Source organism: Pteronotus mesoamericanus, unplaced genomic scaffold (assembly GCF_021234165.1).
Source record: "Pteronotus mesoamericanus isolate MK-2021 breed Mesoamerican mustached bat unplaced genomic scaffold, CSHL_Meso_final contig_105, whole genome shotgun sequence".
In the NCBI taxonomy this organism is placed as follows: Eukaryota; Metazoa; Chordata; class Mammalia; order Chiroptera; family Mormoopidae; genus Pteronotus; species Pteronotus mesoamericanus.
In genome coordinates this window covers 3439430-3451770 of record NW_026555006.1, presented here as the reverse complement: position 1 = coordinate 3451770, position 12341 = coordinate 3439430, and the positions used below count along the sequence as shown (strand labels likewise).

Sequence of the window (12341 nt, the reverse complement as noted above, 5' to 3'; positions counted from 1 at the left end):
TTTTAAGTCAGCCAGCCATTATTTACTGAAAGTGCCAATACCATGCTTTTAAAACAGTGGAAGCTGTAGTTGATAATAGCCTGATCCCTGCCCTTAAGGTACCTACAGTCTTACTGAAGAAACATCTGATTGCTGGGGGGAAGGGGAGTATAAAGGGACTAAAAGGTAATTTTTTAAAAAATAAAATAAAAATATTTAGAAAAAAATATCTGATGTTACTGTAAATTATGCTAAATACTACTTGTGCTAAAGCTCTTTTTGCATTTTATTTATTTCTAAAGTCACCTTGTGAAACTGATAGGTCAGTTTATATCAGTTTTAAAGATGAGAAACTGAGGCACATAGAATAACTTGCTTAGATTCCCAGTCAGGGCACATGCCTGGGTTGGGGGCCAGGTCCCCAGTTGGGGCGTGCAAGAATCTGATGTTTCTCTTCCTGTTTTTCTCCTTTCCTTCCTCTCTCTAAAAATAAATATAATCTTTATTAAAAAGAAATCTTACTGAGATATAGAAAAGTGTTAAAAGGTATATAAATTGAACCTTTAAAGTATACAGTTAAGTCTATTAAATGCTTATAGTATATTCACAGAGTTGTATAATCATCCCCAAAATCTAATTTTGGAACATTTTTGGTCACCCCATAAAGCAGTTCTATACCCATTAGAAGTCACTTTCTATTCCTAACCCCCAGCTCTAGGTAATCACTAATCTACTTTCTGTCTCTGTAGATTTGCATATTTATAACATGCATTCTATGTCTGGCTTCTTTGACTTAGCATAACATTTTTAAGGTTCACTCATCTTATATTGTACAGTATCTCATTGTGGTTTTGATTTGTATTTTCCTAATGCCTAGTGTTTTTTAACATCTTTTTGTGAGCTTATTGGCTATTTGTATATCATGTTATTCCTGTCTTGTAAGAGTTCTTTATAGTCCTTTACTTGTTTTGAATACAAGTCCTGAATCATATATTATATATGATTTGCAGATACTTTCTTATATTCCTTGTTGTCTTAATTTTGATGAAGTCTAATTTATTCATCTTTTTCTTTTGTTACTTATGCTTTTGATGTAATATCTAAGGTCCAAAGTCTTAAAGATTGGCTCTTATGTTCTCTTCTAAAATTTTATGGTTTTAGTTGTTACATTTAGGTCTTTGATCAGTTTTCAGTTAATTTTGGTATATGCTGTGAGATAGGGGTCCAACTTCATTCTTTTGCATGTGGATATCCAGTTGTCCCAGCATCATTTGTTGAAAAGATCATCCTATCCCCATTTAATTAATATCTTGGCATTCTTGTCAAAAACCCAATGACCATAAATGTAAGGGTTTATTTCTAGGCTTAATTCTGTAAGAACTTTTTTTTTGTTTTTTACTTCGGTGAAGTTCAGTGCCTGTTTTTGAAGTAGGTTATAATACCCCTTCCATACTGTTGTGAAGAGTAGAGATTTTGTTAGTAAAATTCTTGCTGTCATGCCTGTCCTATGAAGTAAGTATAGTTGGCTGTAATTCAGATTTGCCTCTTTTATGAGGTGTGTTGATGTTCTGCCTTTACACTTTATTATTTTAACATTTCCTAAAGGTGAATAGCACTCATTGTTATCTATTTTGAGGTGGAGTTAATGAAACAAATTTTGCTTTAAGAACCTTTGCTTTTGTTTTAAAATTACCTTTAAGTAATGGCGCCACAATAGTGAATATTATTATTTTGATTTCTGCTTATTTATTTTATCACAGGTGATCCTTTCAAGGATGATCCTTTTGGGAAAATTGGTCAGTATATTATTGAGGTCCATCTTAGCTTTAGTTTGATTCTATTTAATTATAAGCTTATGTTGTATTTAGAAATAAGAGATCACAGTTTCGTAGTTATAGTAAATGGGCTTGTTATAGGAAATAGACTTCTTTTTTATTTAGTTTTGAAACAGATCTAAGGTCCTTCTAAGATGTTGTATGTACTCGGCATTTTCAGAGAGAAAAGTGATAGATTCTCATGAATTTACTTAACTGTTAGTTTTACTTTTTAAAAGATGATGCTTTTTAGTAATATTTACACTTATTTCTCCTTATTAGTCAAGGGTTTGGTGAGTATAAGAAGTTACACTAGTACAGGGTTTAGAACTTTTGTTTTCCTAAGATTATAGGGTATTCCAATAAATGGAAGAAAAGGAAACATCTTAAAGAATTACTAAATGTCAGGCTTTCTAAGATTCTTTTTCTAAGATTTTTGCCTTTGAATAAAACAAATCTTTTGTTCCATTTAGTTATGCTTTGCAAACTTGTTCCCAAGTATTGGCTGTTACCTTTGAGCTCAGAGGAAGAAATATATTTAGGGGTTTTGTTGTTATTTCTTTAGTTAATGATAGCATAGAGTACAGGTCTTAAAATTGGGATCCCTTGAAATTATATGCTAATTTAAAAAAAGAATAAGTTCATTAGGTGAAAGGCTGTTATCTTTTATTAAAACTGTAACAGAATTTGTGATTTCCCTTTCCCAGTTAGAACCAATTTAGAAGTATTATGTAAACCTAGCATGCAGAAAACATTTGAGTAGTTAAGTGTTGGAAATTGGTGTCCTTTGGGTGAATGGTGAACAAGTAGGAAAAAGTGTTAATTAAAGCTGTTTAACTAGATGGCACAGTCTATACTTTTTAAGATCAATAGAAATAATAGAAAGTACCTAACTTAGATTCTTCAGGAGTTTAAGATGTCTTTTTATTACTGCAGTTGTCATGCCTTCAGGGGACAGGAAATTCAGTGTAATAGAGTTTTAATCACTCATGTTTGTGCTGTATTTTCTTAGATCCATTTGGAGGTGATCCTTTCAAAGGTTCAGACCCATTTGCATCTGACTGTTTCTTCAAGCAGTCTTCTGCCGATCCTTTTGCTGCTTCCAGTGCCGATCCTTTCAGTGCAGCCAGCAATAGCAGTAATACATCCGTAAGTGAGAGGCTTAAAAGCTGTTAAATGGGTAACGAGTGTTCTAAGTGAGTTTCTTGAAACTCACCTCTATTTTAGGTAACTTTGGACTGTATAAAATTTCTAGTTTCATTTAACCCATTTAGTTTTTGGTTCAGAGCAGTATTTTACAGCTTGATCACCTGTGGGAATTAATTAGAATAACTTTATGTCATCCAAAAATCAAGTCTCCCCTTCAAAGGACCAAATATTGTCCCATTGGGGATATTAAAATAAATGATTAGAAATCCATATACCAATTTTAAGTAAAGGTTTTCAGAAATGTTTGGTATGCATTATTAAAATAATGAAAATCAATTTAGAGGGAACAAAATTGATGTTTTAGAAAAATAAAATCATTTATGTTATTATATAGACACATCTGGGATGTTAATCTTGTAAAGAAGTGCAAATTCCCACTAAATGTCAGAGTCCTAAGAACGTATGTAATACAACAATCACTACTTTATAACCACATACTGTATCATCAGATACTTCTTGTGTGTTTTACATTCATTGTTCCTAATCTTAACATCAACTTGCAAAGCAGGCGTTGGTGTTTCTATTTTAACAATTAGAACACTGGGACCGAGAAAAATGAACATAACCAAGGTCATACAACCAAGTTTTTTATCATTTGGAGGCTTTAAAAACAAAATCTTTATATCATGGGTATTTAAACATATTCAAAAGAATAATGCAATGAAATATTCTAACACAGTTTCATGTATCTGCCATCCAATTTTAATAATTATGAGTAATTTTAGAGTTCTTTTAAAATTTTTATGTGGAGGGTTATTTTTTGAGGCAGGAGTTTCATATTTATAAGTAAACCAGACCCAGAAAGGATCAATTGAGTGTCAGGCATTTGAAGCAAATATCTTGTCTTTAATACTCTTAGATTAAGAATACTCCCTTCGCCCTGGCTGGTGTGGCTCAGTGGGTTGAGTGCTGGCCTGTGAACCTAAAGGTTGCTGGTTCAACTCCTGGTCAGGGCATACGTCTGCATTGCAGGCCAGGTCCCCATGGGCATGCGAGAGGCGGCCTGTTCGACATTTCTCTCCCTCTCTTTCTCCCTCCCTTCCCCTCTCTCTAAAAATAAATAAATAATTAAAAAGAAAAAAAGAATCAACCTTTTTAAGGAAAAAAAAAAATCACCCTCATAGACACAGACTATAGTATGACGATTACCAAAGGGCAGAGGGCAAAGCAGGTAGAAGGGGGTAAAGGGGAGACTTGACTTTGGGTGATGAACACATAATACAATATATAGTTGTATTATAAATTAGTACAAGTAAAAGCTATATAATTTTATTAACCAATGTCACCCCAATAAATTCAATAAAAATTTTTTAAAAGAATACTTATTTTAAAAAGGTAATAATAGATTTTGGTATTCTTGAATTGTTTCCTTACTGTCTTTGGTCAGGAGCTATTTGGCCAGGAATTGGTATTTTCCATTGATGTAAAACTGAGCAAATGCTTCCGTAACTGAATATTTGTGGTTTCCACAGGCTACTGGATACTGTGTTTTCCTACAGCGCATATTTACAGTGTAGATCCATTTGCCAAATTCTTCTTAAATTGGCTGCAACCTGAATTCTTTTCCTCTCACCTTATTCTACCCTCTCATCCTCTACTTGTATCAGTTAAAGAACAAGAAAGCTAAAGCAGCTCTTTCTACTTTAAAAATAAACAAAGTTCCTCTACACTGGTGAAATTTTTCGGCCATTTGTTCTACTTACTTTTTCTCTTTCCTCCCAGTTTTTGAAAGCGGCTTGCCCTTGCTGACAGCTCTTAATTTCTCCATTAAAAGCAAAACAAAACAAGAAAACAAACTGGCAATATAAGAATAGTTATTCATCTAATCTTTTTTATGTACCAGGCATGGTGCTAAGCTCTTTTCATGTGTTTCCTCATTTAGTCCTCACAGTAATCCTATGAGGCTCATGCTGTTATCCTTGTGTTTAAGATAAAGTCAATGAGGCTTAGAGAGGTTACGTGGTACTAAGTTAGTAAATGACAGAACTGAATTCAAACCTTGATCAAAAATCTTTAAGGTCTTCACCACTATAGTCTAAAGTTGAACTTCATTTCTTTGTAGCTCAAAACCTCTTGATTTTGTGATCTTACTTAAAAAAAAAAAAAGCAAAACAGGCCCCTGATTATTCCTCTATTCATGAGTCTCTCCCCAAAAGTTTTTCCTATTCCCTCAAGGATGGTCTTTGTTCTCAAAGGGACATAATGTTAAAACCAAACCAAAACAAACAACTGCCGTTTCCTACTGTCCTAGCCAGTGTATGGCAGCATTGCATAGGTGCTACGCCACACTGTCACTGTGAGGAGTGGATGGCTGATGCAGAAGAGAGAGAATTTTAATAACTTAGATGACCTTCTTTGAGGATTTTGGAACATGAATTTTAGTTCTGAAAATGTTTTGTACTAAATTGCCTAATTATCAAACTGACCATAACATAAAGAGACTTTCTTACTCCTTCAAGAGCTACATGTCCATTCTCTCCCCTTTCTCTAGAGAGGCATTTTTGAGTGGTCCACAGTGTACCATGAAGGAATAGAACTTAAACCTGACACGCATGTAGGCATGTTTTTTCTATTTCTTTCCGTAATGGTACACAGAACCTGTAAGCTATTATTAAAAGCCAGGCCTGCTTCTTTTTCCTTCCCTCAAAGTCAAGAGAAGAAGAAATTAATAGTTGGTGACTTAAGTTATCATGTCAGTGACTGTCTCTCACACTGATATTAGGAACCATGGAAAGTCATTTACTGTACAGACCAGCTTATTTTTTTTCTTTGATTGCTGTTTATTCACTCAGCAGATGTAATCAGAGTATAAGCTAATGTGCTAGTTTTATAAATAATATCATTGGGAGCAGTTAAAATAAGGACTATCATTTTCAGTTTCAAAACTTCATTAGTATTCTTTCTGCTCATAATTTTAATGGATCCTCGTTTATAAAGAGAATATAATTCTCAGCATTTCTTTTCTCTTTTCAAATGTATTTATTTTACTTGGGAATTTATAAATCGAGCTCTGCATTGTTCTTTGACGTTCAATTATAATATCCAATTTCTTGATGATTGGAAATAGATGAGTCAGAGTAGGAGATAAATATTGCAAAACTCTTTCATGTCCTTTTCACTTGTTTGCCAAGGCTTTTGGATGGCCTCTTAAAAATATATCAGAAAGAAAAAGCTCAGTTGTCTTCCTAAATAGACAATTTGTTTGACTGTGATTAAAAACTAAAGCAGGAAGACAACTGGCTGCTGGAGAAAGTGCTCACTCTTTGCAGCTACTCGCCCTTTAAACTTGATCCAGAGTTTTATATACATGGCTTATTTGAAAATAGCAGAATCTTTTTATCGGGAATCAGTATCTCTCTCTCTCTCTCCCCCCCCCCGCTACTCTCTCTCTCTCTCCACTCTGTCTGCCCCCTCTCTATTCCTCCCCCCAAAGCACAAATGCATGTTTTGTTTAAGGAGAAGAATGCTAAATTGTTTTTAGATAACAAATAGAAAATGGAAATCTAGCATTTTCTGATATTAAATACTAGGATATATAAGAGTTAGAATAGTATGCATCCTAAATGCAACACGTCATCTTGGAATAGGAAAAGGACATTAATGGAGAAACTGGTGAAATCCAAATTAAGTCCATGGTTTTGTACCAGAATTAATTCTGCAGTTTTAATAGCTGTACTGTGACTATATGAGATATTAACATTAGAGAAAGCTGGACGGAGGGGTATATAGGAAATCTCTGTATTATCTTTACAGTTGTTCTAGGAATCTAAAATTATTTTCAAAGTAAAAAGTTAAATAGTGTGCATCTATACAAGTAGCAAAATTAAGAAGAAAAAAGAAATGAAACCACCAAAGTCAAGATTATAATTACCTCTGCATGGGAGGCATGGGACTGTGATTGGAGAGAAGCACATCAGGACTTCTGAGGTGCTGACAGTTTCTTGGGAGGTGATACCATATGCGTTCACTTGATACTTATTTGTTAAACTGTATATATGTCATATAGTTTTATGTATCATTTTGATTTAATAAGATTGCAAATTAGGGAAACATTGTTCCTAATGCCTTGTATTCCTTAATGAATTTAGAATCTGTAAAGAATATTTTCTTTTGTTATGGCAATGAGGTTTCAGCTATGGAATGTTGCCTCACTCACTCATGGTTTTGTGTAATTTGTTTAGGTAGAAACATTGAAACACAATGATCCTTTTGCTCCTGGTGGAACGGTTGTTGTTGCAGCTAGTGATTCAGGTAAACCATTTCTTTGAACGGTAAACATCACCATTTTCTTTAAGCTTCTTTTCTTTGGTCTCCAGATGTATTTGTCCTATTTATATATGTGTGGCTTTAAAATTATTGCATAGTTATACCCAATTACAATCTACCAATAATGATGATGATGACAAGTGTTCGTGTATCGTTTTCTACTTTTCTTAAATATTTCATTTTTTGTTCATGTTGAAGATCTTACTAGAATATGTACTGTAGCCAATATCAGTAAAACCAATACAGATTTTTTTTCATATAAAGGAATGTTGCTTTACAGTTTCAAAGTCAGCACTGACTCTTACGGGTCTTGGCCTAAATTTAAAAACTAGTGGCTTCTAATAAATTATGGTAATAGCTTTCCAGGTAGTGGATGCATCCTGTAATAACACAGAGAAAAGCTAGATGTTATTTTAGCATCCAGTTCTCATGCTTTATTCATGGTCTCTAATTTTCCATTTATCCTTTTATTAACCTTAGTAATATTCCTATTTTAAAGATCAGGAAACTGAAGACCAGAAGATCAAGTAACTTAATTAAGGATATACAGTTTACTATATTTGAGCCAAGTTGAATCCTAGATTCAGACCTAAGTCTGACAGAATCTAAAAGCTTTCTTAACTAACTCTCCTTCTCTCTCACTATTCATTTAAAAATAAAACAAACAGAGCAGCTATTATGTAGGAAAGCTGGGAATTAGAGGGGAGTAAACGAAAACAAATAAATAATTCAGTATCATGCTGAAAATAGAATGCCTTATTTTTCAGATAGAAATAAGGTAAGTTATGCAGTACACTTTTGTTGATGGAGACAAATTAAGGATTATGAGCATAGAGAAAGAAAGTAGAAATACCTTTACAATTTGGATTTCTTGTACTTTACAAATTGTAACAAGATGGGATTTAGCGCTGTGTTTTATTTTTTTGGTTGAAATTTTACTTCCAACCTGAGTAGCAAGAATGGTGAATATAAAAGCAGATGTGAGGAAAACAAGATTTAATGTAGTACAGAGTATTGATTTAAACCAAAATTTAGAATGACAGCAAATATGATTTCTAAAAGACTTATTGTAGTAACAGTGGTTAAATTATATTTTTTAAAAATACATGTACTTTTTTAGACTCTCCTTATTGAACTGAGAAATTAATATATTGCTAGGAATATTATATAATTAGAAAGAATAACCTAAGAAAATAAAATGAAAGGTTAATAAGTTTATAATTAACTCTCAGTTACCCACACTGAGCAATGGTAAGTGCCATGAGAGTTCATTAAAACTGTAAAAATTCAAAGGAAAGGGAGCTTACTTCCATTAAGGGTAAATCATGAGTGATTTTTAAAGCAGAAGGTGTTTTTTGTGATATGCTTTGAAAGAATGGGCTAGGATTTTTAATAAGTAGTTATGGAAAGAGACTATGTAAATAAAGCAAAGAGAGTAACATGAGCAAAGAATGAGCATAGGGCATGTTCAAAGAAAAATCCAACATAGGAAGAGTAAGGTTAAGGCTGAAGTGGTAGGTTGCAATCTTACTGTAGAAGGTTTCTGTTGCCTTTGTTTCTCTCCTTCAGTTCCAGTTTCAAGCTCATTTCTAGTAAAGTGGTAGAATAAATAACTATAATTGCCTGGCAGGAGGCTAAGATTTATTCTCATTAATCATAATTATAATGATACCATTTTTTGAGCACTTGTGTAAGTGTAGCACTCCATGTGCTAACCATTTTTCCATATGTGGTCTCATTTAATTTTTACACATGGAGCTGTTTCACCAAGTTAAAAACGGAGTAATGGATGGACCTAGAGGGTCCATCTGAGGTCTCTGGTTTTCTGCTGTCGTCTTTCATCATTCCTTGTGTCTCCTTTGCTGATTTTTTCTGTCTGTATGCTGATGTATAGCTCTAGTCACACTTTTTTCCTGAACTCTGGACTCAACTACCTTTTGACATCTCCACTGAAATTATCTGCTAGATATATCTAACACAACATGTCTAATAGCACCAAACATCTACTCTCCCTTCCCAGACCTGCTTCTCTTAAATCTTTCTCCATCTTAATTCATGGCAATTTCATCTTTAATATTGCTACAACCTGAAACCTCAAAGTCATCCTTGGTTCTTCTTTTTCTAACACTCTTTCCCTAGTTTGTAAGGAAATATGTCTCTGTCTTCAAATTATATCCAGTGAAAGCCTTACCGTGGCCTATAACTTTCTAATAATATCTCATCAGCATTCCCTTTACTTACTCTGCTCCAGCCACGCTGGCCTTTGTCCTGTTGCTCAAACAATGGGCTGGTGTTCTTTAGGCTCTTTGCCCTTAACTGCTCCCTCTTCCTCGGATGATCTTTCTTCATCTATCCATGTGATGTCCTCCATTACCTCTAACAAATCTTCGCCAAAATGTCACTGTTCTGACATTTTGGTATTTATTCGGAGGCTGACTCGGCCACCCTATTTAACATTTTTTGCAAGCACTACCGCCCGCCCCAGCACTCCTGCCTACTGTTCTCTACGCTTCCTCCTTTCATTATGGTTACTTACTTCCCAGCATACTGTATAAATTACTCTGTTTTTCTTTTATCTATCTTCTTCTTCTACTAGATTTTAAGTTCCACAGGAATCTGGATCTCTGTATTCACTGATGTAGTCCAAGAACCTTAAACCATGCATGGGCACATGATATTACTGAATGAATGGATGAATGAATTACTCTCCTCACAGAACATATGATAATAGCCCAGTGGATGAAAATCTTGGGGATAGGGTATATTGTTTATTTTGTTCTGATAAGTGGATTTTTATAAATATTGTGGTAAAAAAAATATATATATATATATATAACATAAAATTTACCATTTTAAACATTTTTAAGTATACAGTTCAGTGGTATTATGTATATTCACATTGTTGTACAACAATCACATCCACTCATCTCAAGAACTTTTTTCATCTTCCATAATTGAAACTCTATACTCATTAGACAGACATTCCCCATTACCCCTGCTAACAGGCTCTGGCAACTACCATTTATTTCCTTTCTGTATTTGTGAGTTTGACTACTCTAGGTACCTCATATAAATGGAATCATATAGTATTTATCTTTTTGTGACTGACTTATTTTACTAAGTGTAATGTCCTCAAGGTTCATCCATGTTGTAGCATGTATCATAATTTCTTTTCAGAACTAAATATTTTGTTGTATGTCTATACCGTATTTTGTTTATTCATTCATACACCCATAGACACTTGGGTTGCTTCCACATTTTGGCTATGCTGCTTTTCATATTAGTATACAAATACTGTTTAAGTCCCTGATTTCAATTCTTTTGGGTATATACCCAAAGGTGAAATTGCTGGATCATATGGTAATCCTATTTTTCTTTTTTTGAGAGACTGTCATACTGTTTCTCATAGTAACTATACTATTTTAATTTTTATAAATTTATTTTTAGAGAGAGGGGAAGGGAAGAAGAAAGAGAGGGAGACAAACATTGATGTGAGAGAGAAACATCAATCGGTTGCCCCTCATAAGCGCCCCAACAGGACTGAACCCACAACCCAGGCATGTGCCCTGACTGGGAATGAACTGGCGACCTTTTGCTTTGCAGGATGATGCCCATCCAACTGAGCCATGCCAGTCAGGGCAGTGGCTGTACCATTTTATATTCCAAGGGTTCTGAGTTCTCTACATCCTCATCAATACTTACTACTTTCTGTTTTTTTAATAGTGGCCATCCTAAAGGGTGTCAAGTATTGACTCACTGATTTGATTTACATTTCCCTAATGATTAGTGATGTTGAGAACATCTTTTCTTGTGCTTGTTTATTAGCCACTTGTATATCTTCTTTGAAGAAATGTCTACTCAAATGCTTTGCCCATTTTTCAAATTGGTTGTTTGCTTTTTTTTGTTGGGCTGTAGGAATTCTTTATATACTCTGGATTTTAACCCCTTACAAGACATATGATTTGCAGATATTTTCTCCATTCCATGGGTTGCCTTTCATTGTGTTGATACTGTCTGTTGGTGCACAAAACTTTTAAGTTTTGATTAGTTCACTCTACTCTTTGTTGCGTATGTTTATAATGTCATATGCAAGAAAGTATAGCTACATATATCCAACATCATGTAGCTTTCCCCTGTGCTTTCTTCCGAGAGTTTTATAGTTTTAAGTCTTACATTCAAGTCTTTGATCCATTTTTTAATAGTTACTTTTTATCGTATTTTTACTCTTTATCCCTCTTATGCCCTCTTTAACCTCCATCCACCCCTTCCCCTTCTTGATCCATTTTGAGTTAATATTGTACGTGTTGTAAGGTAAGGGTCCAACTTCATTCTTTTTCATGTGGACATACAGTTTTCCCAACACCATCTGTTGAAAGGACTTGCTCTTTCTCCATTGAGTGGTTTGGCATCCTTGCAGAACATAATTTGACTAAATATGCAAAGGTTTATTTGTAGGCTTCCTATTCTTTGTCGGTGGTCTAAATGTCTAATGCCAATACCACACTGTTTTAATTACTGTAACTTTGTGATACATTATGAAAAAAGAAAGTTTGAGGCCTGTATTCTTTTTCAAGATTGTTTTGGCTATTCAGGGGTCCTGGAGATTCCATGTGAATTTTAGAATTCGTTTTATATTTCTGCAAAAAATGTCATTGGAATATTTGTAGGGAGTGCATTCAGTCCGTAGATTGCTTTGGATAGTCTTAAAAATCTTAACAATACAAAGTCTTCCAGTCCATGAATGCAGGCTGTCTTTCCATTTATTTGTTCTTTACTTTCAGAATGTTTAATAGTTGTCAGTGTTTAAGTCTGCCTTGGTTAAGTTAATTCCTAAGTATTTTATTCTTTTTTGATATTATTTTAAATCACTTTTTTTCTTTTTTTAAAAAATATTTTATTATTTTAGAGAGAAGGGAAGGGAGGGAGAAAGAGGGAAACGTCAATGTGTGGTTGCCTCTCACGCGCCCCCTACTGGGGACCTTGCCTGCAACCCAGGCATGTGCCCTGACTGGGAATCGAACCAGTGATCCTTTTGTTCACAGGCTGGCCTTCAACCCACTGAGCCACACCAGC

General features: G+C 34.3%; 1 protein-coding gene across 5 annotated transcripts in view; it reads left to right on the top strand.

The window, feature by feature from the left end:
- The window catches only part of EPS15 (epidermal growth factor receptor pathway substrate 15), a 113840-nt gene that overhangs the window by 87085 nt on the left and 14414 nt on the right, over positions 1–12341 (top strand). For all 5 annotated transcript variants that reach the window (XM_054572893.1, XM_054572890.1, XM_054572885.1 and 2 more), the window contains exons 19-21: positions 1740–1775; positions 2806–2942; positions 7184–7253. In XM_054572893.1, coding sequence (XP_054428868.1) covers positions 1740–1775; positions 2806–2942; positions 7184–7253 — 243 coding nt within the window. The remainder of the gene's footprint in view (positions 1–1739; positions 1776–2805; positions 2943–7183; positions 7254–12341) is intronic.